This window comes from Python bivittatus, unplaced genomic scaffold, assembly GCF_059951505.1.
Source record: "Python bivittatus isolate LINGU-HERP-01145 unplaced genomic scaffold, Pbiv_v1 ctg000220_np1212, whole genome shotgun sequence".
NCBI lineage: Eukaryota > Metazoa > Chordata > Lepidosauria > Squamata > Pythonidae > Python > Python bivittatus.
This window is the reverse complement of record NW_028277048.1, coordinates 6,286,354-6,314,220: the sequence shown is the minus strand read 5'-3', so window position 1 is coordinate 6,314,220 and position 27,867 is coordinate 6,286,354. Positions and strand designations below refer to the sequence as shown.

General features: G+C 42.7%; 1 protein-coding gene across 1 annotated transcript in view; it reads left to right on the top strand.

Annotated features, from left to right (window-relative positions):
• Window positions 1-27,867, top strand: part of IQSEC2 (IQ motif and Sec7 domain ArfGEF 2) — a 151,871-nt gene that overhangs the window by 7,335 nt on the left and 116,669 nt on the right. Inside the window, 1 exon segment of the mRNA XM_088137722.1 lies at window positions 14,433-14,462. Within this exon segment, the coding sequence (XP_087993848.1) occupies window positions 14,433-14,462 (30 nt within the window).

Below are 27,867 nucleotides of genomic sequence, written 5' to 3'. Positions count from 1 at the left end.
TGTGAATGGAATGATAGAAACATGAATCTGAGTTTATATCTCTTTCTAATATATTTCCACTAATTGCTACTAAAATACTGTTACAGCCTGCTGACTTGAATGTGCCCTAAAATTAAAAAAAACATTGTTTGCTTACTAAAACATTTTATAGCAGTGTATGCAGCAAGCCTCAATGATACAAAAAAGGCGAGAGGCATGTGGTGATGTGATACCACCCTTAGATACTTGTATCCCAACATGATGCAAGTATGTAAGTCATGGCATTTATGACATAATATCATGACTTGTGTTTCTTCACTTGCCTCCCCTTTCTGTCCCTTATGAATCCTCATGGAAATTATCAGAAGCCAGGAGGTCCCATCAATGTCCATTATAATCTATGATAATTTAAGTTGGAAGGGAAGTCAAATGGACAGGATGTTACTGACTGCAGAAGAGAGATAAGGCAAAGAACAAGATGGGATTTCCCTTCCCACTGTATAGAAGAGAAGTGGTCTGGCAACAGAATTGTACTCCAGCCCCTGACTGGAATTGTTCTGCATGACAAAATCAAATAAATAAAACCACTCAAGTATCAAAGCATTACACACAATATAGAAATTATCAGCTGGAACTATGTTTGGAAACCACAGTTTTGTATTCCAAGCAGTGCTTGTATTGTCCTTCTCCTTCCCAGGAAGAAGCCCTTGATTGATTATGTCCCATCAAGTTATTTTCAACTCCTAGTGACACAGAGATAGATCTTCTCCATGATGATCTGTCCCTATCGTAGTCCTTCAGGTCTTCCATTGGTGCACCAATCACTGCTGTAATTGAGCCCATCCCCCTTGCTGCTGGTCATCCTCTTCTCTTTCCTTTCACCTTTCCAAGCATGAGAGCCTTCTCCAGAGAGATAGATAGGCCCTTGCATAATGTCTCCAAAACAAAAGCAGGGAGAGAGAAGATAATCTTCCCCAGCAAATGTTCTTTTCCATGCTGTTGCTTCCTATGCTGTTAGGAAAGAAGATGGTTCATAAAATCTTTTTGTGATTTATTTTATTTACTCCCAGTGGTGAAAACCATAGGCACTTAAGCACTTAATGATGCTTAAGAAAGCAGGGTTGTGTCCTACCTTGGATCTGTGGTTTCTAGTTAGGTTAGGAGAGAATTGATTTGGTTCAGGGATGAGAGGAAAGAGGAATGGACTGCAGATCTTCTCTTGGATGTATTGCTTAAAATGCTCCTCAGCTTGAAGAGGAGGAGCTACTTGAAGCAGGCAAATGAGATGTGGGTTTTCTGTGATTTGGGCCTCTGTCTTTTTAAACTTGGATTTAATCCAGAATTGGAGGAGAGACACACACATTTGAGATTGAAACTGTATGGCAAAGAAAAAGTAAAATTGCTGTAAGATGAGGCTCCATTGGTTCTAACTCATACACAGGGAAAGCTTTACTTTAAGACAGGCTCATTGTTCCTTTGTTTTCAGATGCATGGGACATAAATAAATAGTAATAAAGAAGATAATTTTGGAGTATACCTAGAGTGCACTTCTCTCACCGCTGGGTAAATTGGGCTCCTGAGGTTCTTAAGACAGGAATTCCAGAGTACCCAAGCTGAGAAGTGTGCACTTGCAGTAAGTATGTATACCTTTAATTTAGAAAATATAAAAGTATCTTGCAACTACTGCAACAAAAATCCTGTCAAGTAATAGTTTAGAGATCCAGTGTATTACAAATTGTCTATATAGATTTGCCCCACTTCTTGTCACATACATAAAAATAGTTCCACTATAAGTGCACTCTCTTCATGATATGTAGCGTGTACATCATGCTCTGATTATTCAAATTACATTGCATATATCATTTTACTAATTTTTGAAAGAAACAATAACAGGGTTTGGTATTATTTTTCTGAGAAAGGCTTGCTTTATGTGGAAAAGAAGTTTGCATGAACATTTTCTTGGTTCATAGCTTTTAGTTACAACACTACACCATCTTTTGGTAGCAATGGATTTTGTTATTTTGGACTTACACTTTTACCAATTAACTTAGATTAATCACAGATGTTCATTTTCCAGCACTTCATCTCCCATTCTCTAGTCCTTTCAGTGGCAAGTAAGTTTTAGGTAGGGCTGCCATATCTAATTGCAAAAAAGTCTGGATGACCGGCAGATGGCAGCAGAGAATTAGAATGTTCTAAATCTCTCTGCTGCCATCTAGTAATTGGCAGGACTTCTGCAGCTCAGAGAGAGTAGATTGAGGTTTGCCTATAGGTTTAATTTTAATGTTTAATTTTGAAAGATTTAGGTTTGTCTCAGCAGCTGGAAGAGCAACACCTGGCTAGCTTTGACCAGGCTCAAAAGCTCACCAGGGTGAGGCCTAGTTAGTACCTGTAGGGAGACCACCTGGGATGCCTAAAGTCACAGGCTTGACTGGAAACAATTCAGAGGCACATGAGCCCAGGCACTTCTGATAAGGATTTTTATGGTAGTAAAGCTAAGTAGCCATTATGAAAGAATTCCAGCAACAGCTGTATATCACCCATATCTCTCTGCTCCAAGAGCTCTAGGGGAAGGTGGGCAGTATATACCATCCTGAGAGCTTCTATATATCCCTCCCTGCAACCCTAGCAGGTGCTAGGACCTGGATAGCTCCTAAAGCTTAAAGCCCTGTATATAGTCAACTACAGTGAGTTCAGTTCTCAGTAGAGGGTTAGAACCTTGTAGAACAGCATCTGGCTATCTGTGTCTGACGAGTCCCACATAGGGTGAAACCGGGCACGTGGTGGTCCGTGTAGCTGTTTATTGAAAGCAAGGCCTATACACAGTGGACTTAATATTCAGGTTTTGCATCTATTTCTCTGCCTATGTTATGCAGCAAGTTGGATGGCCCTTTGGGTGGGAGGCTGGGTTCCATCTCTGTCTTGTTTTGGCAACAGCTAGCTTTCTTTTTTCCTCTGAGAATGAACTCCCACCCCCTGAAATCTAGCTTGAGAAGTTAAAAAAAAAAATCTGAAAGAAGGTAGTGGCAAAGCATTTGATGTTGCTCCTAAGAAATGACAGGGGTGTGTTGGTGAAGTCCCCAGGAGGAGTTGACTTGACTCAGAGAAGACTTTGCATTTACTGTATGTAATTCTATCTCTTGGGTGACCTAGAGAACCCTAAATAAATAGCAGAGGGCCATTTTCTAGTCGCATTACTCATAGAAAGAGGCTGGCAGGCATGTTTCTGGTCAACCATCCTTGGGGATGATCCTGTTCAAATGCACCTAGTATGGAAATAGGCTTATTGGGTGGAACGTATAATTAAGGCAGTGTAAAGCTGAGATTTGTACAGAGAGGAGAAAGGGAAGGAGAGCAGTATTCTTCTAGTTGGCATCCCATATCACGTTGTAGTGCTTTTAAAAGATGCCAGTTATCAGTGGCCTGGTCAAGTGTGTCACATCTCTCCCAGTGAAATGATAGTAGAGGGAAGAGGCTTTCTACCATCTTGCTACAGCCCAGGGTATCTGCTAGCATTGGCTCTTTCATGGCCTGGGGAGAATTAGAGAGTTCAGTTCTCACTGAAGAGACAACTTGTCTGGATTGGGTCATGCTAGGGATAAACCTGTCTAGGCTGCAAAATTCCAGATGGCCACTAGGTGGCAACAACGGAATACAGAAAATCCAACTCCTTGCTGCTGCCTATGGTTGCCTGGATTCCTTTGGTCCAGATATGGTAGCCCAAGTCTTGTCTGAACCACCAAGCTGTGACGAATACACCATACCTTTGGGTAAAGAAAACTCTGAGAGGCGAAGTTTCAGCTTCCTCCTCAGCCCAGGAGTTTTCTGTGTAGATACTTCTAAAAGAAACATATAGGAACAAATCATTCAACATGTTAGCCCCCACCTGCATTCTGAAGTGGTGCGGCCCACACCCAAGTTTAACACCCGATGAACCTACATCTCCCTGAGGCAAACCAGTCAGGTTGTCCATTAAATTGCAATATTTATTACTTCAAATAACATTTCCTCACTTCAGTAATTCAGAAAAGCCCTTCATTATAACACATACGTGTATGGAATCAAAGAAACAAAGGAAGCTAATTAAAGTTATGCAAATGCTACTCTAGTTAGTAATAACTGCTTTGGTGATAGCTATATGTATCTCCTGGCAGCAGGTGTGACATTGATGATCAAACACTGTTGTGGATGCAATATAAAGAGGACCTGGTTCCACTGGATGCTAAGCCATCATCTGCTTTGCTTGTATTTGTGGGAGTGAACCATACAACAATGCAAGCCATTCAACAATAAATGCTAATTTATAAAACTTAATGGAGATTTCCCTCAGTGATGAAATCCAAATCCAGCCAATTTTATACCAAACAGACCATGATTTAACGTGTTGTTTGAGTCAGGTTACTAAGCTTGGGTTGTTTCTGTGGAAGAATTATCATCAACATATTAATCCAATCTTTCTTCAAAGAGCTGAGACAGACTTTTCTTTCTTTTATAAAAGGCAGCAAAGACAGTGGTGACGTAGCATTCAGCCAATCCCTTTCTGGGAAACCCAGAATGAGTTAAGTATTTCCGGTTTAGAGATAAAAGAGTCTCAAATAGTTTGATACTAGAATTCACACCCAGAATGTGGTAATATGCATTATAACACTAAAAAATGGGAGAGGCAGGATAGCAAATCCCCTTGAGGAAAGGTCACAGTGATACATAAGCTCTGAATCTGATGGACCGTCAGTTTGGGAAGAGTGATTATTGCTCTGGCCAGGAGGAATTATTTAGCATTTGACAGACACAGATTCATATGGGAGGAATCTCATAATTAATTATTAGAGGTTAATTAAATGAGCTCTCTCTTGTTGCAATCTTACTCTTTCCAGACACTTTCTCTGAACTGGGTAGTTTAGTGTATGGCTGCCATAATGCTCAGGGTTCTTCCATAATTACATGCAGGCTTGGTTCACACAGTGTGATAATCCATGGTTTGTTCAATCCTGGTTTAATGAATAAACGACAGTCGGTTGGATTCATGCAATATCGTAAGCCATACACTGTTATTTACCAGCCCCCATGACTGAGCTCAGACATCTTCCTGATATGGTGGGTTAGTTTTGTCTTAATGCAATATATGAATTAAAGCTTTATTTGCCATGTTATTTGATCCTGTCATCTTAGATTTATTTGCAAAGGTGTGGTCGCGCGTGAGGTAATTATTTTTAAACTTTCTAGTAGCAGGGAACCTTTATTCCCTGGTTCATATGTCCTGATTAGCCATAATGTGATTTGTTTGATTTTGTAAATCTGTGTTGATGGCCTACGATGATATATGCTAAGTCGTTGTGATGTACTGAATGAGCCATGGTTAAAATAAATCATGGCATAGTGCAATGTATGAACCTAGCCATAGATATTTCTTCCCAGGAACTTCTGCACATCTTGCTTTGAAACTTTGCATGTTGTAGAGGATTCTGGGAAGTGTTTGAGGACATGCTTGGTTCACAGAAGGCAATGGTCAAACCGAGTTGAACCTAGCAGTTGTTCCTCGAGAAGGGAAAATGCAGTTTGGCCAGCACCTCTCTCTGGCCAAACATTTTAACCGGGGAGAATAGATAGAAAAGTATCTTAAAGGAAGCTTGTTTGCCATTACTCATGTTCTTACTGAATTTGATACATGCGGAAGCCCCTTTCACAGGCTCTTCTGATATATGGAGGCCAATGAGTCAGGGCTCTTGAGCATAATTCATCTTACTGCTCCACATGTTTGCCACAATGCTTCTGCAAATGTGTGGAAACACCGGAAGAGCTCTTGAGTTAGGGTTTAAATATCTGCGCATGCAGTAAGTGAAAAAATTAAGAGAACCGTGTCTGAACAGTTGGATGATGGGAGTGGGAGGGATCCTAGAGGAGAAGTCAGGCAGCAGGGCTACTCCCTCAACAACTGATGTGAGTAATATTATTAGAACAGGTTATGATATCAGGGATTGGTGTAAGCTTGGTCAGTGTTGCGTCCTAAATCCTTTGGGGAAGTGTGGTAGGCTTTGTTGGCAAAAGATGCCTATAGGCCACAGATATGAAACTCAAGACAGCATTTAGCACTCCTTCCATGGAAAGGAATGATCCAAACACTACTCTGGCTTTTTGGGCCAGGCAATCAGTGTCGAGCATTGTTGCTATTTTGTTTTTCCAGCAACCCCCCCACCCCAAAGTTCCTCTCCTGCTGCTGCTATAGGGCTGCTTCTGAATCTGTCCGCCTGTCGTTTTCCATTAGGGAGCATCTCCGTTGCAGACGGCTGGCTGGCCCTGACAGGGACAGCAAGGTTTGATTTGCAGTGGGGCGCACTGGGCTGCAGCAGGACAGGGCTGTGATATGCTTGGCAGAGCCCCTGGCGAGGCAGGACATGCTCTAGAGAACTGACACAGGGACTTAAGCTCTATACGTAAGCTCACAGATTGCATTGCATTCAGATTATCTGCAATAACATTGCTTATGGTACCCCTTCATTCCTGTGCATGCAATAGCTGAAGGAAATGTTCTTATTGCGTGCACAACTGTGTACAGAAATAATAGAGGAAGTCTTTAGGAAAATAGTGTCATTATTTTGATTGGTTTACATCGTTGACATAAGATGTTGACATACCCAGCACATCTTGTTCTAATGCCTTTATAAAGTCTGCAGCCCTTTCTCTCATTATGTAAGGATTTGCAGGATGAAAATGAAAGTTCCTGCAGTCACTTAGTTTAGCCTTTATTTACATTACAGATTCTGAGTTGGTGGGGCAGGGGGAAGGCTCTCCTGGTTGTGAGTTTAGCCCATGACAATTTGTTGCCAAAAGCAGAGTTCAACATGGTACCATTTACCTCCCCTTGATTTCACTTACAAGGGGCATCTGCTTGGGACGGGTTAAAGAAGTCAAGAGAGTGGGCCTATCAGCCCTTCAAGGTAGGGCAGGTCAAGAAACAGGCACGGCAGGAATTCCAGAAATGCTCTTTATTGGAGTGAGGTAGAATAACAGAATCTGAAAAGCCTGTCAGAGTTTCTCTCTGCCCCATCTTATACCAAACAAAATGAAGGTGGGGTAATTCTGTATTTGTTTCTCACGTTTTCCTCTTTCTCAGGACTGAGTTATCTTTTCCACAGCATCTTGTTCATTCCTTCTGCCTGTCCAAGCTCTACTCTACGTTCCTTACAGAACGTGGCTGAAGCCCCTCCCATTTTTGTGGGTGTTGCACATGTCAAGCACGTAAAAAAGGGTCGGGGCTTCAAATATATGATCATAGCCACCAACCTGATTCCTTTTTAACCCCCCCACCACCACCACCTTGGCTGCCTCTGTCACTTACCTAGACTGAGCAGCTTGGTAGTTAAAACCCTGAGGACAGAGCGACATGCTCCATTGCAGAAGGTTCATTTGGCTGCACAACGTTGTCCAGACCAAAGGCCACACTTGGCCTGTATTTCAGGAAAGGGAGCCAAGAGAGAAACTAGATTTTGATGCAATGTAATGTGAATGTAATTAAATGAAATGAAAGGCCATTAATTAAATACGGTGAATGTGATTACCTTTCTCTGTAGCTATTTTTCCCCCTTTCTGTCACATTAAAAAATGTAGAGCGTTTGGCATAGCACTGGGACCATTCCCAGGGCTTTGGGAGGACCTCATGCGTCCCTGCCGTAGGAGTGTGCAGCTGCAACAGAGAGTAGGAGCCAAGGACTGCCTTCACTGCTCTCGCATCTACAGCCACATCACTCTGGCTCTGACTGCCCCCTTCTGCTGTCCTTTGGCGTCACGTATTCCAGGAGAAAAATGTTAAGATGGGCCCTCCTTGGTCTGAGTATTAAACTAATCTTGATTTAGGGGGCACAGGCAAGGTGGATTAAGATAAATATGCCTAGGGGAATTTCTCCTTTAGGAGTTGCTGGCTCCAATCCAGGTTTACATCAAGGAGAAGACCAATTAGTTAAGGCAAACAACATGAGATCTAGGCTAATTCAGGCAGCTCTAGATCTGGGACTGACAGCATTCGGAACAGCCTCTGAAGTTGTAATTTTTAAGGGAATGTTTGATTCTTGAACAAACATTGCCTCAGATCAGGCAGCTAGCTTGCTGACCGGTGGGCTCTGAGCAATTGTTTTCTGTTTTTTTTTTCTTTTTAAAGAAATTAAAGCGGTCACTCCCACTCCTGGACTGAGTTTGGGAGGTTGCCAGGAAACCTCAGTTTGTTCACATCTGAATGTTGCTCTTTGCTTCCTGGGGCTGTTTCAAATGTCATCAGTTCTGGCCAGACTGAAAAGCACAGTTGAAACACCCTTCACACACACATACACGCACCCTCTTTTGAGAGGCTGAAAGCAGCAGCACACAATCAAAGGAAAAGGAGGGACAATAGGGCTGTTTTCTTTGGGGAGGGCACAGGTAAGTAGATTAAGTCGGTTTATAGTTGATCCATGCGTCTTTCATTTTCTCTCCCTTCCCTGGTTTGCTTTGCCAATTTTCTCCCTGAGAGATTTCCTAGCAGAGATCAGTGTCTGGCTGGAAAATTGGCCTGCGGAGCGGAAGTGAACATGGGCCTTGGGGGATGTACAAGACCAGAACCTCGTGTGCCCTTCACAGCAGTGCCACAGCGTCCAGGAAGTTGTGCCAGAGCAGCTCTTGGACTTCCATGCTGTTTCTTAGGCATTAGGCCCTGAGGCTGTGAGCAAACAGCAAGGCAGGTTGGGCATGAACGGAGTCAGGAAGGGGCAGTGGAGTTCATGTCAGTGGACAGGTTGCCCGGCTCTTATTCAGAGGCAGAAAGCGGGCAGCAGATGGTGCTGCTAGCATGCTCCAGGATAGTGAGCGCGTGCCAGTTAGTTGGGGGTTCAATGAGAGCCGCTTCCTGCTGCCACAGCAACACCTGTTCTCAGGAAATCAGCCTGCTGCTCTCCTGCAATCGGTGTGGTTGGGGCCAGAGACTCGGCAAGACCGTTTAGGGGCTGCTACTATAAATGAAGCCTGTAGGTATGGAGGGCAGAACAAGCGGTGGCTTGCTTCCATCAACTGAATTTTTGCTCCATTTGTGTTGGGTTTTGACCTCTGTGGGTTAGGAATTATGGAGGTTGGAATTTGATGTATTTCAGTGTTGTCCAAACTTGGCCATTTTAAGATGAGTGGACTTCAACTCCCAGAATTCCCCAGCCAGCATGGCTGGCTGGGGAATTCTGGGAGTTGAAGTCCACTCATCTTAAAGTGGCCAAGTTTGGACAATACTGATGTATTTAGAAGGGTTGAAGTGGGCTGGTTTAATCCCTGTGAATTGCACCATAGTGTGAAATGGACTCAACTCTGTCAAGAGCATCCTACCAAAAACTACTTCCTGTCCTGAGGGACAGGAACGGTCTGATCAGCACGGCGGATTCCTGACGTTCGGCAGCAGAGCTCTGCAGACCGATGAGCAGGATCATCCTAGACTGAAAGGAAAGCAGGGGAGAAATGCAATCAAAGACAGATACCGCATTTTATTGGTGTTTGTTTTGGGCTCTACAAGCTAATCTTCAGTTCAAACTGAAACCTGCAGGGGGACAAGAATAACTCACGCATCAACTTCCGCTGCCTTCTTTTTTGGACTTTGGCCCAACGGCCCCCCGGCCCCCCCATCCACCAGGTGGAGATGAGTTGTTTTTTCCTGGCTTGGGTTTTCATCTAGAAACCCCAGACGCTGATTGGTGCTTGCTAGCTCTTCTGTTTCCGCATGATGGAAAAGCAATCATCTTAGGCTGGGGGAAAAGGTTCCTCACCTGCTCGGTTGCACTGGCTGTGTAAGAAGGACATTGTCTAGCTGCGTTCCCAAGAGAGTCGAGGCAGCCTTTGTTAACACACGGCCCCGATCCAGAGCCTCATGTTGCAGAGTGGAGAACCCAGATCCTCACCCCCCTCTGGAGGAAGGATTTTCAGATAATTTTCTTCAGTTTAAATGTCTCCGATGCATCTCAGTGGAGGAGGGTATTTGCTTGCCTCGAGTTTCACATTTTTATGGAATAGTGCCTTTTCCGGATTACTGACTTTTCTGGAGATGGGGATAGCACAAATTTCTTAGGCCTATATAGATTACTGCCTGGCTGTATTGTGGATGTGTTAAATTCATTATTCACTTTCTAAAATGGGTCTAGGTGCTATCACGCTTCCCAATTCCCTCAAAAACCCCTAACACCCTGGAAGATGTTTTCCAGAGACCCAGCATATAAAGGCAGATTAATGCAGAGAGATTACTCTGTACATAGTTGGAAGTTAAATCTTCTCATTCCTGCGAACTGAGCCCTGGCACTAAAAAGGCTTCCAAAATAAAGCTTGGCTGAGCCACAGCTTGGTTTTGTTCATGGCTGAAGTGGCTCTGGTTTTTGTGAGGTCTGGTTTGGTTTGGTGTTTTAAACTAACATGCAACTAAATGTAAACATTCTCGGATGTTTTAAGAAGTGGGAGAAGCTCCGGATAGGTAGGTCTTCACCCAAACAATGGACCAATTAAGCCCTAACACCATGTGGTATAGGTTAATTCTAAATGACAATGTTGAGGCTGTATTTGGTTTAAAAGCCAGACTTGGGTTCCTTCTCATGGAAATCAATTCTTGATCCATGTATGTGTAGAAAAGAACCAGTAGCACTCTTCACACTTTTAGAGGCGTTGGGGTGAATCTCACATGCAACCTCTAGCCTCCATTTTGCGGCCCCCTTGTAGCACCCTTAAATTATGCCAATGAGGTTTGGCTACAAAATAGTGTAGCCAACTTTCAGCAGTGAGATTTTCCAGCATCCCTGTTAACCGTTAGCCTTCCTGATAAAACTGGTGATATCACCAATAGGCCCCCTGCAGCTGTCAGAGGCCAAAGTAATAGTAATAATTTTGAAAAGGAAGAGGTTTAAAACGATTACCAGTCCTTACGCTAAACTATGAGTGGCTTAACTGAACTTTGGTTCACACAATGTATCTCCCTACTGGCTTTGTGTGGTGTGTGAAGCCAATCATTTTTCCTTCATTAGTGATTCTGCTCCAACAACACAGTTTCTCCTTGTCTGCTGTGACGAAAGACCAGAACCAGAAACTTCCCTGTTTGGGACAGCCTCATCCTGACATTTTCTCAAATCAACCTGTTCTTTTCTCCATAGATGTATTCTGGTATTCCCTCCTAGGCCTCTCTGAGAGAATTTCCAGGCTGTAGGAAATGAAATCTTGAGCTCCTAAGGGAGATATCTAGACTACGTGCTTTAATTGTTTTAACAGTCATTTTCTCTTTCTAGGAAGCTCTTCCCCACAACCTTTCGTTCCAGGATTTGGGGGCGGGGGGTGGGGAAGCGAGGCTTTTTTGATCCCTTGCTGAATTGCTCTGGCTAGTTAGGAAGGGACCTGCTCCTGCCTAGCATAAATCTATTTGTGTGTAATGTGACCCCATTGCTTCTTGTCCCATCCTCAGTGGATCAGTTGCTCCACTGTTGAAAACCGCACAGTTTGCTTTGTTTTCCTTATGTGTAGTTGACCTTTCAGTAAACTGCAAAGGGTGAGCTTGATAACAAAGCAGTTCCCCCTGTTACATGCTCTGTTCTCTTGACTTGACTTAATGCTGGTAGCATTATAACTCAGGGCTTATTCGTCCCACCCCCCAAGCAATTGCTTATGTGGGTGATGAGTTGACAGTGAGATATCAAAAGAGGTGCAGAAGGATTATGACAGTGAGCATAGTCTGTTCAAGAAGATTCATTTCTTTTTATTTTCTGTTTGCATAGAAGTAGTCCCTAAGGTAATTTCTGGAGAGCTCCCCACATGTTGTTCCTGTCTCACAGCTAGGCTTGCTCTTGTATGCTGTTGTTTTTATTTGTACACTGAGTCTGAAAAACCAATAACTTCGCTGATTTTAAGCGAAAATGCCCTGTGCTGGTTTGGATGAATTCTCAGTTTAGGTTGGATAGGGTTACCAGATATGGGCCAGAAAAATCCAGATGTCCACTAGGTAGCAGCAAAGTATTGTTTCGTTTGCCTCTCTTTGCTGCCATCTAGAAGTCCTCTAATGTGGAGCAACCAAAATTTAGTAGCTCTGATTTAGTGGTGGTGGAGGAATACAATCTCAGGGCACAATCAAATAGAAAAGGACTCTCACTCAGCCCTGATTTCCTTCCCTGCTTAGAGAGGAAGAAAAGGGGGGATATTCTTCCAAATTAATGTGTGGACTTTCTGAAACTTCCTTATGGGGCTGCTGATTATGTATGATAGTAACAGCATTATACAGAACATATTAGATTTGTGCTATTACAAATGTCTGTGGGGAGGGGGAGAAGGAAGGAGAGGCATCCTCAGTGATGGTCACTGGCTTCAAAATGGTGGGCATGACTGGGAAGGGACGACGTTCCCTTTCTAACATGAGTCACGTGCACTGCACACACATTAAAAGGTGGGGGTTTTACTCACCCAGTTGCACTCTCCATTTTGAAGCCAATGACTGCCACTGCAGAAATGCATTAGTAAAATGCAGTTACTAATGCATTTTGGAGATCCCATGCATCTTCTTTATGTTCCATACTCCGTCGTGATTGTGTGATGTTACCTTAATCATCTCATCATTACTTCCCACACCATTGTCCAAAGCCAGGTGTGTACACAGGCAAGGCATTGGCAAGAAAAGTACAAAAGAACATAATTTGGAGGTTCTCAAGTGCTTCAGACCTTTCTGTGTTGTGGACAGCAGAGGCTCCTTGCCAGCCACCATGCCAATGATAGTGTACACATTAGGCCTTCCGGCTTCTATCCATATGTTTTGTTTTAGAAGTGAGGGTTGCTATGCTAGTCTTTCTTTGAATGTCAGGAAAAAGTATGCAAGTAATTTTTTGTTCAGTGGGAATAATAAGGAAGCCTATTCCCATTTTACAGTGTTCTTAGTGCAGACGTATCAGGGATATATGGTGCACTTATATGACTTATTTTAAGTTTATTAAAATCCAGACTTTAAAAATATGAGGTTTCTTGTGTTTAGATTTCCAGCATTAATAGGAATTAAGTATTAAGTATTAAGAAGTTTTATTCAAAAATGTTTGGGGGAAAAATTGCCTGCTTTCTGGGAAGCCTTTCCCATCTTTTAATTTGGGACATGCTTTTTACTGGATCATGTGTAATAGTGTCATTTTCTTTTCTTTTTATGAATGTAGATTTTCCCATCTCCTCAATCTATAGCAAAGATCCATGTTGCAGTTTCTCTTGCTTCCCTCATTAAAACACATCAGATACATGCAATTACAAGAGATGGGTTAAAGACAAGAAATAATCAAGATATAGCTGATTGGTCCCCATTGAGCAATGCCAGACAGAAGACTGTTGGATGAGGAGGTGTGGCCTTGAATTTCTTGGCAATCAAATTTCATTGGGAATAAGCATTTTTTTATTAATAACTGGAGCATATGTGCTTACAAAATAGCTGGCTTTGCAGTCCAGTGTTTATGTACATAGAACCACAAGGGTGGGCTGTATGTGCCCAAAAGTCTCCTTTTTGTAATCCTCAACCTCCTTTCAGCCTCAGTTGCTGAATGTTGGCTTGGTTTTCTATCCTTTTGAGACAGGAAACAGATGAAAACTAGTGTTAAGTATCAAAGTAGACAACTTAGATGAATAAGAAAAAAGAAGCCATCTAAAATCAGGAAAAATGAGGAAATTCCAGCTACTCTTGTGTGTGGCAGAGTTTCATCCACATTTTTTTCAATGGTTTATATTCTGCTCATAGGCTCAACAAGGCAGCTAATAATTAAAAAAAAAAGTTAAAAGCATAATATTCACTTCACCCACTGGAATCTTCAGCCCCCTGAAAAAATTAGGCCTTTGTCACTAAAACACTGACCATCCCCAGCACAGAAAATAAGGATCTGCTAAACACTTATTGGTTCATTTTTGAAATAACATTTTGAAGTGATTCTTTTTCATATATATTTTTTTATTTTTTGGTAGGTGTGATGTTTTCTCCAAAAGATTCTTCAGCTGAAAATGTTTTGTTTTTGTTTTTTTTAGTGTTTCCAGGTCACCAAGGAATTACATTGTAGTTGGTGAACAAAGCAGGAAAGTACATTTCCCCCCATTGACAAAAGAGGTTTCCACTGTGGAGTGGGGGAATATGAAAGATTTCACGAAAAAGAGTCTCTTCTTTCAAGTCATCTTTGATGCGATATAAGACAAAAATATTATTATCCACCCCTCAGCTGTTCCAAGCACAATCTTATTAAACAGCTGGTTAAATTTAAAACCAAACCAGTACCAGCACACTATCTTGGACAACCTGTTTTTGTTTTGTTTTCTTTGCTTTTATTCAAATCTTAATTGTTTTTTTCAAACCTAGCCAGGGTCACTGCTAGTGCTAAACACTCTTTGTCCAAACCACTACCATCAGTCGCAGTCCTGAATCTGGAACCTTAGCTTTACTCTGACTTTTTCTTTGTCTCCTTGCTTTGCAGGTCGGATGGGGAAAATTCAAGAACTGTCAGGTCAGTTGCATTTTTTAAAGAAAACAGTATTTTGTTATCTTTACCCCTTTCTTATAAGTTCTTGAAATTAGCTTCTCTTTCCCCACTCTTCCTCTCTCCCACTCCCCTGTTGCCCACATTCTTCTCAGAGCCTATGTGATATTGCTATTCTTCCCTGGGTAAATTCTGAGTTTAGGATTTTTTTGCTGTGGGTTATATTGAACACACAGTGTGATAATCAGTGGAAAAGATAGGAAGATATGTGACATTGCCCTTGAGAGATGGGAAAGGGAAGTCTAGTCGGGATGGGGTGCAGTAGGAGATGGAAAAAATATATATTTTTGTTGAATTAAATTCCTATAGTCTCAGAATGTAGATATTTCACCTACTGGATAAAGTTGTTCATCATCATTGATAATTACTGTATATACATTTTTTTTTTTGTGCCTTCAAGTCAGTGTTGACTTCTGGCGACTGCCTGGACAAGCCCTGCAGTTATTTATTAGTTGGTAATAAATATTCATCAAGTACTTACTGCATGCTATACATTGAAAACATAATTAATTATGGTCTTCACCAATAGGCTTAGATTTTGAAAGAAACATTATGGTTGCCTTCACATGATATGTGCACTGATGGTTAACTTAACCATGTTTTTCTCAGTGATCCTAATTTTCTGGGTTGCACGCAACATTGAACCATAAACTAATCCCATGTGGGGTGTTTGCCCAACACATTAAAATGTGGTTGGCTAGTTTATGGCTCAGGGTGTTCTGCAAACATAGCCATGCATGGAAAAGGAAGGAGGAATGGAATAGTGAAAATAAGAGACAAGGAGGACTGAGCCAGGATAAATGGATATTTCTGCTAATATGCCAGCTGACTGCAACACTGTGAGTCACCATGGTAAACAGTAACTATATATTACAGCTTACCAGATGCTTGACATTGACCTGTTTCTGCAGGGTCAAGCAAGCAACTGACACAGAAAATTTGATGAGAACATGGTAGATGTCATGATTTCGTGATCCCTAAATGTGACTTCTCCATGTTGCAGGCCTGGTTAATACTTGAATGGGAGCCTACTATGAATACTACTATGTAGGTTAGGTTGTGAAGTGAAAAACACATCCAGAAGAAGGCAATGTAGGCCACTTCCCTACTGTTGTCAAAAACACTGTATGGATATGTCCATATCAGACACTAGGAATCAAGCACAATTCCAAGGAGCCTTTATACTCCCCTGCCACAAACACATAAGGCTTCCTTATATTTTCTACAGCAGTCATTCAGCTGTCCATCAGAATAAGGTTTTGAACCCAACCCAGGCACATATAAATTGGACTTGGAACCTTAAATTGGTGGGCAGCAAAGATGCTGTAGCAGAGTTGGACCAGATGGACCAACCTGAGGTTCGTTCTTCTCTGCCAGCACCCGGTAGCTCTGCAGCCAGGGAGGAGACAACCATAATGGAAAGGAGCCCAGGCATCCAGTCAACTCTGTAGTGAGGTGGAAGGCCAGTGATGGCAGCTGATCTTCTTCTTTTCCATTGCTAACTACTTACCTGCTTGCTGATGCAGACCGACTTCATGTTAGTGATTGGTTTCATGAATTCGGGTTAGTAATAGGCCTCCTGGGTAGTGTGTTTGCCTTGGCTGAAGCCTCACTATGCCAACCAAGAATGCCAGGCTTGAAAGATTGTGCAGGGTTGGAGTACAATCAGGAGCATTTTTGAGAAGAGGACTGATGTGGTAGGAGTGTCATAGGGAGAGTATTAATTTTCTGTGTAGTACAATCCAGCCCAAAATGATGTGAAGAGTGGAACAAATAAAAGCACTGAGAAGGCAATAGAGGTGGAAAGGAATTGTCTATTCTAGCCCCTCCTGCTACCCAGCTAGCAGGGTCTGCTTTCCCATTACATAAAATGAGGTGTCAGTCTTGAGTTTCATGACAAGGCAACACATTATTTGTTCTTTAGTGGGGCATTTCTACAGCCATGAACAGAAAGGCAGTAGGGATATTTTCAATCCTGGAGGCCAAGATTATGCAACTGAGAATGCCTATACATCTGGATGAGTTGGTTGGGAGAAAGTTGCAGCTGTCAGAGAGCCAAGGAAAGGAGTAAAAGAGTAGAGTGACATAGCTGATTCCCATTTAGAAGTGACCATTTTTCTGTTACATTTCTAGCCTGTTCTTTCTCCATGGAAGGTAGAAATTCCCACACATTTAGGCCTCACAATAGTTGCATACAATAGATTAGACTGACAGGTAGACACTGGCCCAAGGCCACCCAGTGAAATTATAATATGTGGCTGAATTTGGAGCTGAATCAAGGATTCGGGTCTATGTCGTCCAGTTCTCATTTAACTTGTGTAGCTTTTAACAGCATGGTATCTTCTCCTCCAGATGTGGTGACCTTCAAGGCCCATTATCCCCAGTCACTACAGACATTGGCAGGACTCTCTGGAAATGATGGATGTTCCAGTCTAATACAGTTCGAATAGAAGGCTGCTACTTCATATTTGCTAACTGTATTTGCTTGGTTTTAGTCACTGAGACGACCATAATTAATTGAAAAATGCACCAATTAAGTTTCATTATGTTTGGGATCGCTTATTTGCTTAAATCTATACTAGAATGTGACACTATCACACAAAGAGCAGGATTGTTGGCTGTGACTAACAAGTACCGTAACCCAAGATAATGAGGGAGGGTAAAAAGGAAGCAAAATATGAAGAATCAGTACGCTGTGGCATTCCACAATGTATTTTTATCTTGTTCCCATTGTTTGCACTTTAAACAATGCAGAATTCTTTTGTACCGTAAAGGATTTTGGTAACATTATCCCTGTGGCTTTCAGGTTATGTCTATATTTTCCCAGCTGCGGTTTCATTTCATAAGAGCTACTTTGTCGACTAGCACTGACAAAAGAGAATATTCCCTCAGGGTGGTGTGTGTGTGTGTGTGTGTGTGCGCGTGCGTGTGTTACAGGTGGAGCTTTGCGTGGCAGTGATAATTTCAGTTGCCAGATGGTGAGTCCCTCATATTAAAGAGGAGAGGCCTTCTGAATTAGGCTTCATGGTTCTTCACTTTGCTGTTGACTTAGTCACATAGATGGCCATAATTCTGTGATTCAACACTCATATTTGGGAATTGGGGACCCTTTTTTGAACCCTCTGAAATCTCCAAGCACCTTGATTAATAAGGATTCAAAAGGTTTGAACAACCAATTATAGTAAGGAATAGGAGGCAGGAGGCTAGAGCAGACTTCTTGGCTAACACCTTTCCCAAACTGCTGTTCCCAGGACGCAGTGAGAAATAAAAGTGGCATGAAACTGATACAAATTGGCTCTGTTCAGACAACAAACCTAATGAGATCAGATACAAACCTAATGGAGCCATTCACACAGTATGCGTTCCTTAATTCACGTTAAGTCTGGCTAATATTTTATAGCTTAGAGTCTTTTGTGAATCCAGCCCTGTGGGTTAGTTGCATTGTATGCATTGTACCAGAAAATGGGTGAATTCAGCCACCAGGTTAAGGGTATTGTGTGAATGCAGCTCTTTTGTGGTTCAGTCAAGGTTTCTCGGAAGAGTTGAGCAGCTGTGTTTAAGAAAATGTAGCAGTGGTCCTGCTCCTGCTGATCTGGAGGTACATTTTTGCTAGCTCATCTGGACTGACAGCATCTTCTCTTGTTCCAGATGGAGGCTTTTCCCTGTGACAGGTGTGCTGATTTCATGCATTACACCTGTAATCCATATGCAGACCCTCTGTGCTGATCGCAACTTGCCTAAACGGACTTGGAGAGTTTTTGCTGATGGCATAAAAATTGTGGCACCCAGCTCTTTTCTCTTTCACACTGGCTGAAAGCCATTCAGTGACATCCTTTCTTCTAGGGCCTTACCTAAGGCATTTCAGTCTCTGAGCTAAAGAAACCCAAAGGGTATCTGCTGTCGACATTACTTATTAATATCCAGCACAACTGATGGAAAAGTTCTGCACAAGCATCATTTGCTGGCATCCACACGGGTTAACAGAAAAATAACAACTCATGCATCATAAGGTCATGGCACAAATGAAGCAAGTTGTGTTAGACATCATTATGCAAATACGCACGCAACATTTGTGCAGTGATCTTAAGCATGTGTTGTTTTGATGTCACTGTGGCTTGTTACAGATGCAGCTGGCCCCAGCTGTATTTCCTTTGAATAAGGTAGACTTCCCCAACCTGAGTTCACATCAGCCCCAATTGATCTGATCAATGATCAGGGATAATAGAATAAACATCTGGAAGGTCCCAAGTGAGGGAATGTTGCAACTGGGCAGGTGCACAAGAAATGTATTTATGTACTACTGATCTTTCTATACCACTAAATTCCAGAGGGCTCCGAGCAGTATAGAATTCTCAGCAGATTGTGGATTAATTGTTCATTTTTCATCTTAAAACATATCTGTTTTAGGGCAACTGCTCTGGTGATCAGGAGTGGGACTGAGAGAGATTTCATGGTACTGTAACATTGTGTGGAATCAGCCAGTTATCACTGTGCTAGGTTTGCAGAATCTGTATTATTTTTTCTTTTCCAGACATAGTTTTTGAAAAGGAAAGCTCTTTTGGATTTTTTTTAACAGTGGTGGCTCTTCTAGTGTGTGTGTGTGTGTGTGTGTGTGTATAGTGCTAAAATATAATATCTATATTCACCCAAAACCATAGATTTGTAGAATTTTAACTTAGAGGGTGTCTTGAAGATCATTGAATCAAACTATGCTGTGTTTTAAATACCTCCAATGAAAGAAAATCTGCCACTTTTAGGAAGTTTCTTCTAACTCCTTTTGTAACACAGCATCCTTCAGAAGCTCCCAGAATTTTTAGCTAGAATGTCTAGCACTGAAATGTTAAGACTTTCCGTCTCCACCTGTTTGGAGAGCACCAGGTTGGGGAAGTCTGCTTTGCTGTGGTATCGATCTCTTGATTCGAGCCATGTCTTTTGGAGAACATAGAACAAATCTGCTCCCTCTTCTGCATGACAGATGGTTGTCCTATCTACTCTCCAGTTTCTCTTTTCAAGCTAAATCTATCCAAGTTTTTAATAAGACTTAGTTTACACACTTTATAGGAGAGGGGCTCTCATCCTTTTTGGAACGCTCATTGGGAATTTGGAGGGCATCTTATGGGAATTCACACAGAATAGTTGCCATCATGATTGTGGCCATTGACAAAATCTCCCTATACCAGCCACTTCCTGTTTTATTTTCTAAGAATACATTCGAATTCTTAGTCACATTGATCACTACGCTATACCACACAGCATAAAAGTACTGCACAGGATATACACTGTATAAAAGTAGAGAAACTCCCCCCTCCAAAAAGGAGGTAGAAGTCATGTAAAATCCTGTACATGAAGGCATGACATAATATGTAACATTTGTATTTCTCTACTCCAACAGCTTAAGAGAAGGTGGACTGCATATTCTGAGAGCCTTTGAAGTTTTAGTGGGCCCCACTAAAGTATTGTTGGAAATGCAGGTTATGCTTGAGAGTATTGTTTTGCTCTGTGTATGCTAACCTCCCATTCATTCTTTAAAAATTAAAACCATTTCAAAGAATAATATTCAGTATGGTGGGAAATTTGATGTGTGCCAAGGCACACTATAACCCCTGGATGCCATACTGGGAATCCAGGATGAAGAGCAAGATTCCTGCCATCCTAACTGGGTTTTTCTGAACATCCTCCTGGTTGTCAATATCCTTTCTAAAATTAATCAGCAAGAACTGGAGCCAGTGTTCTGCATGTGGCCTAGCAGTTGCAGGAACACAAGGAAACATCGTTTTGCAAAGAGTTGGCTTGAGGAAGGCATTGCTGACCATGTTATACCCTGTAGACATGATAAACTACAATTCTCATCATTCCCAAACAGAATGACCTACAGCTTTGCTAGCTGGGATAAGTGTGAGAATCAGAACATTTTGTAAGCATTAGAACGAGGAAGGGCAATTATTTTTTTCTCTGATGTTCTTTTAGTCTAACACTTTTTCAGGTTTAGAAAACAACTATATTTATTGTTATTTATTATATTTCATATTTTTCTTCATTTATGTTCTGGGGCAATTTACAAATTGAGTAAAGCAATTGCAGTAAAAATACAAAAAGTAAAATAGGTCAAATAGCTGCTTGAAGAGTTCATTAGCAGATTGAGTAGGAAATAATTTTCAGCAGAAATAAAGCAGGAGAGATGTTTAACTTGCCTCCTTCCCATGCCATAGTTCTGATTTTGATGCTGCTGCTGATTTCTTTATAACAAAAAAGACATGGGAAATCCCAAACAAGGGATTCAGGGTGTGGCTAGTTTTGATCCTAGTGCCTTGCAGTATTTGGCGTCTCTGCCATCTGGAGAGTTGGGTAAAAAGTCTGATCCATCATGGGTAATTGCTGAATGATTTAAAAAGTTTGCTTTAGTGTGTTGTTCCACGTAGTTCTTTCTGTTGGTAGACGCATTTGTTCATTGCAATACTGCAGCCATCCTGTCTCCAGTGCAATGGCGGCAGAGTATGAGCAAGTTGAGACATTACTTCACCTCTTCTGAAAACGGTCAGGCATTATATTGGAACGTCTGCAAAGAAACAGCAGTATGTCAGGACCTTATATTCTTCTACTGCAGAAAAGTGCATGAGAATGTGCATTGTCCACACAGCATGATCTGCCATTGTTCATTGCCCGGCTTCCTAAATTTTTCTGCAGCCGTTCTGGATAGAACTGTACACTGCACTTTTTTCTAGATGTCATGCACTGTCCTATTATATTATCAAGGGCAGCATATGAGGGCTGCAAAAATCTAAACGTTCATCAGATGGCAGCAAATTGTTAGACATTTTTGCATTTCTTTGCTGCCATCTGGTGGATGGCTGTAGGTTTGCAACCTACATGTGGTAGCCTTTCATGATCAAAATCAGGGCTAGCATTAGCTTTTGCAGCCTTCCATGCTACCACTTTGGAATGGGGTGGAGGTGAATACTTAGCATGAAATAACTGTGCATATTGTAAAGAAAGGATGATCCGTTTTTCTCAGCTTGAGAACCATATCAAGCATGTGAAAGGCTGCACTCCAAAAATGGATGGAGCCTGGGCTTATTTTGGGAGAGGGCTTCAGGAGTTGAAAGAGATGAGTGGGTCCTTTAAAGCAGGGTTCCTCAACCTTGGCAACTTTAAGACGGGTGGACTTGCTGGCTGGGGAATTCTGGGAGTTGAAGTCCACCCATCTTAAAGTTGCCAAGGTTGAGGAACCCTGCTTTAAAGCATCTGGAATCCCCCAATGTAAAAAAACAAAAACAAAAAACAGGAGCAATATTCCTAGCTTTATTCAGTCCAAAGAAGTTTGGGGGCCCTTTAAAAGAGTGCTAGTGACTCACACTTTTTGCACCTCAATCAGAAGCTGAAAGAGAAGTGAAGTTGGGAAAAAAGAAGTTGCTATCCTTTCACTTCATATAGGACTTCCAGGAAGTGAAATGACTTGCTAAGAGCCCTGTCTCCAGCTTAAGGATAATTTCTGTAGTGTGGTGTCCTCAAATCCTGTCTTCAGCCAAAAGTGGGCACAGGTAAGCTAAGGAGCCACTGTGATCCTCTCTTAGGGGGTTTGCCACTTGAGAAGAAAATGGCTAGCGTGTCTCCTCTTCCATCCGTAATGAATCAGTGCCAGCTAGTGGAGTAGCTAGGCAGGGATTGGTCTTTCTAAGGAAACAAGAAGTCCCCTTTAAATGTGGTGATGGATGGGACTTTTCTTTTCACCATCCTGCAGCAACAGTTGAAGCCTGAGCTGGGAGCGTCATTCTGCTTCATTTTTCTCTGTAAACAGTTTACTGATTACTTGTGGTAAAGGCCACATTTTATCCTCCTATTTTTGCCTCCGTTATTGCCCACGCTGCATCAATTTTCCTGGCTGTCTATGGGAGCAGTGCCACAGATCCAACAGGTGTTTTAAAGAAACAACAAGAAGTCCTGGGTTTAGGAAATGGAGTGCTACAGTGTCCTTGCACAGGTCCTGTCAATTAGGCTTATGTATATGGCTTTTTGGGGGAATAGACACTTACGGGTTATAGCTGTCTGTTTCCTGTTTTGCCATGCTTAACTGAAGCCACAGTCTGCTGCCTAAGGCAGTTGCCTCACCCTTGCCTCATATAGTAGGCCTGCTTCCACGTATTTCATATGTTATGGCAAAGCAAGAACCCTCCTTACTAATAAAAACATTGGAGCGGAAATGTGATGCTTCGGGGCAGGGCAATTGTATCATGGCAGTAGTAGGGTACGGTAATATGATGAGTACTCTGGAAGAGTGTGATCAAGTTTGTCTAGCTTGTGTTCTTTCTGAGGAGGCTGCTGGAAAAACAGAGGTAGCATTTTGTGCCAGGATGGCGCATGGTAGGAACATTGCTGTATAATGTGAGTTTACTGCAGCATAAGCATCTCTCATGAGATTCCTGGTGCCTCAAGGACAAAGCCCAATATATTGAGTTAGAGAAGAAAGGGATCAGTCTGTTTTGGATGTCCCTGCACCAGCATTTACAGAATGCCAGCAGCATAAGTTACAACAACAGTCAATCGGTCTGCCAACATGCTAGGGCCATTATCATTACTTGAATGCCTGCCCTTACTGGTTTGAAACCCCAAAGAGCTGGGCAAGATCAAGGAAGCAAGAATTGCACAGACTATAGAAAGGCACCTTAAATACTAGTATTAAGGGGAAATACCGAATATTGGAAACTGCAAGAGAAATTTCCAAGGTTCATTTATTAATGAGTTTGTTAAGGCAGAGTTTCTTGGAATGTTTTTTAAAATCATTTATGGCCACCTGGAGTAAGTTGCTGTTGATGAAATAAGTGACTAACAGACTGCCCTCTGATTTCTCTGTTGTTCATGTCAAGCTCTCCTTCCATTACTCTCCCCACCTCCCTACAGTCTCTCACAACTGGGAACCATGTCAAAGATGTGGAGTGTGGAAATAGCGAGAAGGTGTTAAGAGTTTAATAGGCTGTAACCCTCCAGGAGCAAGTGGCAGTGTCTCTGGATGGTTGGGCCAGAGTTTGTACTTTTCAAAGGTGTTGGACTGATGACAAAAGCTTGGCACAGCCAGAGAGTTGCTCAGGTCCAGTGGGCCTGCAAAGCCTGAGACTTGACTTGATTCCCTTTGTTCTCAAGTATTCACAAACATCTTAAGATGTGGGGAGAGCTGGATTAAGGACCATGGAACTAAGCAGCAGCAAGCAGCATATCCTCAGGGCAGGACCCTTTATGACTGAAGGACTGTTGACTTCTGTAGGCTTGCAAAAATCTGAAGCCAGTCCTGCAGAGGAAGCAAGAGGGAGAGGTGAAATTTATGACCAGACCAAAGATTGTGGTTGAGCCATCTCTCCTCAGTTTTGTTGTGCAACATTTTCTCTTCTCAGCAAGCTCTGTCCTCCTGCCTCCAGTGCCACTTTATGTGCGGAGAGAAAGAGATAGTGACAACTCCCCCAATTACATAACATTCCCGTGATGTCAGGTGGAGGAGGGGAGAAAGCTGTTTGCAGCACCTCCTTGTCATCGTCCCATCCCATCTGGTGCTACAAATGCGGAGTCCCAAAGTGCCGCCTTCATATGGTGGAGCTGAGCTGGGAGGCAAGCCTAGCGCTGCTGAGGAGAGAGGTAGGCCCCTGTCACCGGTTAGACAGGGGCCCCCATGAGGGATGCACACGTCCTCCCCGGATTATTATTTCCAACTCTGGGGGCTACAAGGTTGGAATTAGTGGGAGAGTGAGAACGGGGAGCCAAGACTCCAGGTCACACCCCCAGCGTGGCTGGGGTTGCCAAGTGAGTGCTTGGGCGTGCCAATGAGAAGGCTAATGTAGCAGCAGGTTGCTAGGAATTTGCTGGGATGGATGGAGGGGGTGCGGGGAGATGACAGTTTGGAGGAGGGGGAGTGACAATGTGCAGGGCTGCTGCCAGGAAACATTGCCATAGCAACCAGAAACATACACAGCAGCAGCTTTCCAACAGCTGTTTCCATGGCAAGCACCACGTTTCTTGCTTAGGTAGCAAAGACCATCCACCCCGGTCCGTGTGGGCAGCCAGTTGGATAGGGCCCTGGCAACTCAGTGCCGAAATGCAGCTGCTCCTGGCCATTGCACTTACGGGCGATCATAAGTACTCCTGTTCTTGTGGACAAAGACTGGAATAGATAATATCCCTGTGATATTTCAGAGGAAGCAACTGCAAAACTCTTAAATGAACTGGCCGGGTAAAGGACAGATTGATTCATCCTCATTTGCCAGCTCCTTTTGTTCAGTTCAGGCCGGCAGGCATATCATCGGAGTAGAAAGCCTCGCAGTGCTAAGGCTTCTGAAGAACAACTGACCTTTGTGGGGAACTGGATGGCTGTGCTTGTTCTTATCTAGTTCTTGACCTCACTGCTACGACCACTGTGATTCTCTGCTCAGTATCAAAGGGCTTTCATCTGACTCCCCCCCTCCAGCTTGTGTCTCTTCCTACCCCCAGCCTTTAGTGACACCTCCTTGGTTGGCTCCATAAATAGGGAGGCGAGATTGAATCAGGTACCTGCATCGAGGCCAATTAGCAGTGATTGTGGGTTGCCAGCTGCCTAGCAGGGCGGCAGAAGAATCCATGCTGGGGCTTGAAAGGCCATAGATCACCCAGCAGAACAAGGCTGCTAGGGCAACGCATGCTCCCTGCTGCTTGTCTCCTGTGCTAGCTCTGTTCCACGTTCCTCTGTCACTGAGTTGTCTCTTTCCAACGCTTGCCTATCTGGCTGCACATCAAAAGCCACCAGCAGCAGGATGGGTTCCTCAGAAGCCCAGATAGGAAGCAGAGGTCTGCAAGGGAGCCGAGGCACCTTAGCCATGGAGACTCCACTCGATGGAGTCTTCTAAGGAAAGAAGGTTGACAGCTGGGGTTTTGCTGGGGTTAAGCCAGGAAGGCCAGGTTTTGCCACACATTAACCCACATCAAACAGATTCTAGCAAGCCATAATCACCAAACAGGCATAAACAAAATTCCCAATGCCAGAGGTACTTGTTCCGTTCAAGGCATCATAATGTAACGATGCAGCCAAATCAACATGAGCTGGGGGAAGGCCCACAGATCCATCTCTCACATGCTGGAAGCATTTTGTGCCTTTTTTGCAGGGATAGGTTGAAGTGTCAGACTAAAAGAACGACAACACGGATGGAGAGACAAACCAAGATCCATTCCCACAAGTCGGTCAAGATAAGAGGAGGCAGATGGGATAGAATGGAACTGGAGAATTAGAAGAAGTTAGAAAAATCAAGGAAAGCTGATCAGGAATGGGCAGGAGTCCTATTTGAGCTGAAGCCTCGTTTTCACTGTAGGTTCATCTATACTGCCCCATTGATGGACTTTCCTGCCATCCTTGAGAGGGGAGAAAAGTATGCTGTTTTTAAAACTTTTATTGCACCCTAGTGAAGAAGCCAGTAGTGTTGTAGCCCTCATGACCTCTCTTCCCAGGAGTACCATTTTAAGATTGCAACTAGGGATCTCACATGATGAAGAGATAGAAATATTCCTTGCATATAAAATACGAGTTTTCTATGTGGAGGGATTTCTAATTTCTTCATGTAGGAACAAGGCTTTCCCATGGATCCTTGAAGAACTGTACCATATCTCTACCATATTGAAAGAAAGACAGTGCTGACTTTCCCTTTCAAAAGGAAGAATAGAGAGAAGGGAATTGCACACAATCCTGTGCAATGCCCACTTTTCCCACCTGGTGAATTTAGGATGCTCAACTCCAGCTGAAACCAATCCTAGAGATCTCCACCTCCACCCCATATATGTGTAACAGTTCTCAGACTGATAAAGATTCAGGAGACAGTTGTGTAAACCAACAGTGGCAAGTTCCAGTATTATCAGTCAAGAGAAAACAAAGAAGTCTCCACCCTAATGTACTTTGGGATATATTTATTTTAAATGAAAAATAGTTGTGGCCAGAATTCTTGAAACAACATCCCTTTTTTCTTAATAGATCTTGCTAAAGAGACTGTGAGAACTGTGCTTGGAAAAGAGTTACTTTCAGTTCAGGCGGAACCTGATGATGGCCAAATGCACCCATTGTGCTTTCTCTGTGGACAGTTTTGAATGTCATCCATGCTTTTCCAGATCACGTGTGGAAAGGACCCTGGTTGTTCCTCTCACAAGGATAACCTTGCTGCAAGTCTCACACCTTCAACCAATGTGCAATCAATGCACAAGAGCCTTTTGGTTTAAATTTCATTCTATCATGTGGTCAGCTGCTCAACAAGAGGTTTAATGAATTTTTCTTTTTATATACATATATGTACACATTCATATTTCAATATCATTTTTCTGCCCTGTGATTGATTTCTCATTTCCTGGACATTCACAGTCTCCTCATGCAGTTGGCCACTTGACCAATGGTGTATCTACCCCTCTCTTAACACATTGGAAGGGAAAGGGGGCAATTGGAACATGAAAAAAGCTTCAAAGTATGAATAAAGGGAAGGGACAGGGCAAGTGGCAAGGACACTGTTTGTTTGTTTGTTTGTTTGTTTGTTAAATTTGTATCCTGCCCATCTCCCCCAATGGGTGACTCTGGGTGGCAAATCAATCACAATCATTTTTGATCACAATCAAAATCAAAAACCCATAAACAATTAAAAATACCCCATAAATAATTAAAATTAGTTAATCCGTTAAAAATCAACTATAAAAACACACTCTATACATAAATACTGAAAACATTCAAGATGGGGGGGCACAGTCAATTACCCCACAAGCCACCTTCACTGGTGCGAGCTATATATACAGGTTGAACCCACTATATATCCAGGTTGACAAAGTGAGGAAACTGGGAGGCATTGCACAGGTACAATCTATCTGTCCATCTATCTACCTGACCAGATGACCAGTTGATTGTGTTACCATCCCATGGAAGGAAGGAAGGAAGGAAGGAAGGAAGGAAGGAAGGAAGGAAGGAAGGAAGGAAGGAAGGAAGGAAGGAGAAAGGAGGGAGGGAGAGAAGGAAGGAAGGAAGGAAGGAAGGAAGGAAGGAAGGAAGGAAGGAAGGAAGGAAGGAAGGAAGGAAGGAAGGAAGGAAGGAAACAAAGCAGGAGCTCCAAAAGGAAGGGGCTATGGTCATTCTTGCAATCACAGGAACTCTGAGGGGGGTCAGGGAGGAAAACAACTGGATGGGAATTTGGGCAGAAAAACAGGTGAGACCACAATAGATATAGAAGTTTGCAGAATCATGCTCTGGAAATGGTGAGCAAGGCCAGGAACCATACAGTATTCCAAAAGAGGGTAGGAACAGGACAAAACAAAATGGAACCAGTAACTACTGATTAAAATTAATTGCCTATAAAATAATTAATTATTGCCCCCATTGCATGTACCAACTATTCTC